Genomic DNA, 2,367 nt, shown 5'->3' on the forward strand with positions numbered 1-2,367 from the left:
TTATTATCTAGAGACTATTAATAACAGGAAGTGAAATGCAGCTGTAGAAGACCTGAGCGCGCTGTGATGTCATCAGTACGCGTCCGTTCCAATCGACCCATATCTATGCTGCGTGCTCCAGTTCTCGCCAAGTCCAGACTTTCCTGTGTTCTTGCCGAGAACTCGCGAATTGATTTATTATAAAGAGATTTGCTGTTCTGTCAGCTCAGCATCCCCCCCCCTCAGGCCAGACGGGGTAATAATCTGTCCTCTGTCTCTGCTCTCCTTACAGCCAATCACGCCGTTTTATTTCCTGACTTATTCGGGTTATTGTCGTAGTTTGTGCCTAGAACAACATAAAAAGTCCTTCATTAGGTCCACTGCACACATTATCTTTAAAAAAAACCCATTGTGAGTCGTTTTGATGAAGATCTTATTAAAGAAGTATCGCATTTAAACAAGAATGTCTAAACGATGTCATACAAATTAACTTAGAAATGCAATTTCTAACACGATGAGTTTTATATTGAAAGCATCTGCACTCCCTAGAAAGTTACATGATAAAATAAATAAAATACGTGCCAAAATTCTACAGTAATTTGATCATAGATTGAACTATTCCTCCAACATTGAACAAGATTACTATTACTCTTTTATGGGCCAATTTAAACCTTGCTAGCAAAAGGCATCTTGCTCATTTTTGATTCACTTCAATTATTTTTCCTTCTGCTTTGCGAACACACTGCATCCAAGATGACATAATGTCGCGTTTTATAGATGGCTGACCCTTCTCTAAATACGCGCGAGTATCCTTTTAGTGATGTACAATTGTTGTTTTTTGAAGGGTATGGCGATCTGACGTAATCTGATGTGTATTACTGTGGGTATGCTGGCCTGACAGCCAGTGAAAGGACTGGGCTGCTTTGGGTTGTTCCTAATTAAACCCACTCTTCTTTTCATCTTAGTCCGGGTCTGAAAAGTCCCACTCAGTCCAAACCGCGGAGGCCCAGCATGGCGGCGTCCCGCACCACCTCCAGCACCGACGCCTCCGTGGACGACTTCGAGACCCTGATCAACCAGTTCACCGACGACCACCTGGAGGAAGACGTGGACCCGGCCATCGGGGAGGACGACCTGCTGCAGGAGCTGTCAGAGATGATCGACAGCTGAGAGAATCCGCCGCATCTCCAACCTGCTGCCATCACTTTATATTTACACCCGTATGGAGATATATGAACAAAAAAAAAACTTCTCTTAAGTATTTTCTTCACATTTATTAGTTTTTAGACCTCCTCCCTTTAGAGACCATTCTGTCTGATTACCTGCAGATCTTTTATGTTACTGTGTCCAACTTCTTTGCTCCTGACGTCTAAAGAAGGCGAGAGAATAGCTGTGGGCAGGAGCTGCAGTGTCTGGGATTCTGGGAGGGAAGCACCATCTTAGGGAGAAGTGTTGTTATCTGTATACTGTGTATGCAAATGGAAATCAGTTGAGATGTAGAACTTCTGGACAGAACACCTCTGCTGGTCTTTTCTTTATGTCCCTGTGGATACCTGAGCTGTTCCTCATCCACTTCCTGTTTAATGGATTAAATGCATCCTCAGTTCCCTGTGTTTGAAGTCGGCATCCCAGCTCCTCGGCTCCATTTCAGACACCTTTTATCCAGAACACTCTACAAGAACCCAGTCACATCCACAGTACTCTGCGTACCTCAGGGAGTCTTTGTGATGTTTATGTTCTGTAGAAGAAACACTTGGTTTTAGTTTTATTTTAGGAATGGTAGTGGATGGACTGCTGTTTTGATTATGTGTGTGTGCGTTTGCTCTTCCATGACACTTTGTTACTATCTTAAAATCATTCATGTAAATAAAAGATGCTTTTAATGACAAGTTGGAGACTGATTGGTTTCAGTTTTATAACAACACTGCTCTCTCCCTGTGGTAACACCTTGTACCTAGAGATATAAATGTCCAGCTTTAATATATTTCCTCAATAAAAGATTGAGAGGAGAACATTTCAAAGCCACAATATCTTTCTCTTGTGTTAAAGAACTAATGGAAATAAAAAGGCATTTTGTCAAATTACAAAAGAATCTTCATTATGGAGTGAAGTCCTCAAATGGAAAATAACATGTATGCTTATGAAAAATTTATATGTTTAAAATGCATTTGTTATTTTGAGGGGGCTGTAATCCAGAACACAGTATCTCAGGCTATGCTGCTATAGCCTTAGGCTGCTGGTGGACAAAGTCCCATCTCCATACTTGCTTTATTCCCCAGTTATATTCAGTTTATTTCTATAGCGCTAACACATTTAATCTCAAGGCACTTTCTAGTTCACCAGATCATCCAGTCAGATTGATTAAAAGCTTTCTAGCGACAGTGGAGA

The 2,367-nt window shown here is 41.3% G+C and overlaps 1 protein-coding gene across 1 annotated transcript in view; it reads left to right on the forward strand.

Annotated features, from left to right (window-relative positions):
- Positions 1-2,049, forward strand: part of zc3h11a (zinc finger CCCH-type containing 11A) — a 22,469-nt gene extending 20,420 nt beyond the window's left edge. Inside the window, exon 15 of the mRNA XM_015399978.1 lies at positions 945-2,049. Coding sequence (XP_015255464.1) covers positions 945-1,149 — 205 coding nt within the window. The 3' untranslated portion in view covers positions 1,150-2,049. The remainder of the gene's footprint in view (positions 1-944) is intronic.
- The last annotated feature ends 318 nt before the right edge of the window (positions 2,050-2,367 follow it).

This window comes from Cyprinodon variegatus, unplaced genomic scaffold, assembly GCF_000732505.1.
Source record: "Cyprinodon variegatus isolate N-32 unplaced genomic scaffold, C_variegatus-1.0 Scaffold1063, whole genome shotgun sequence".
NCBI lineage: Eukaryota > Metazoa > Chordata > Actinopteri > Cyprinodontiformes > Cyprinodontidae > Cyprinodon > Cyprinodon variegatus.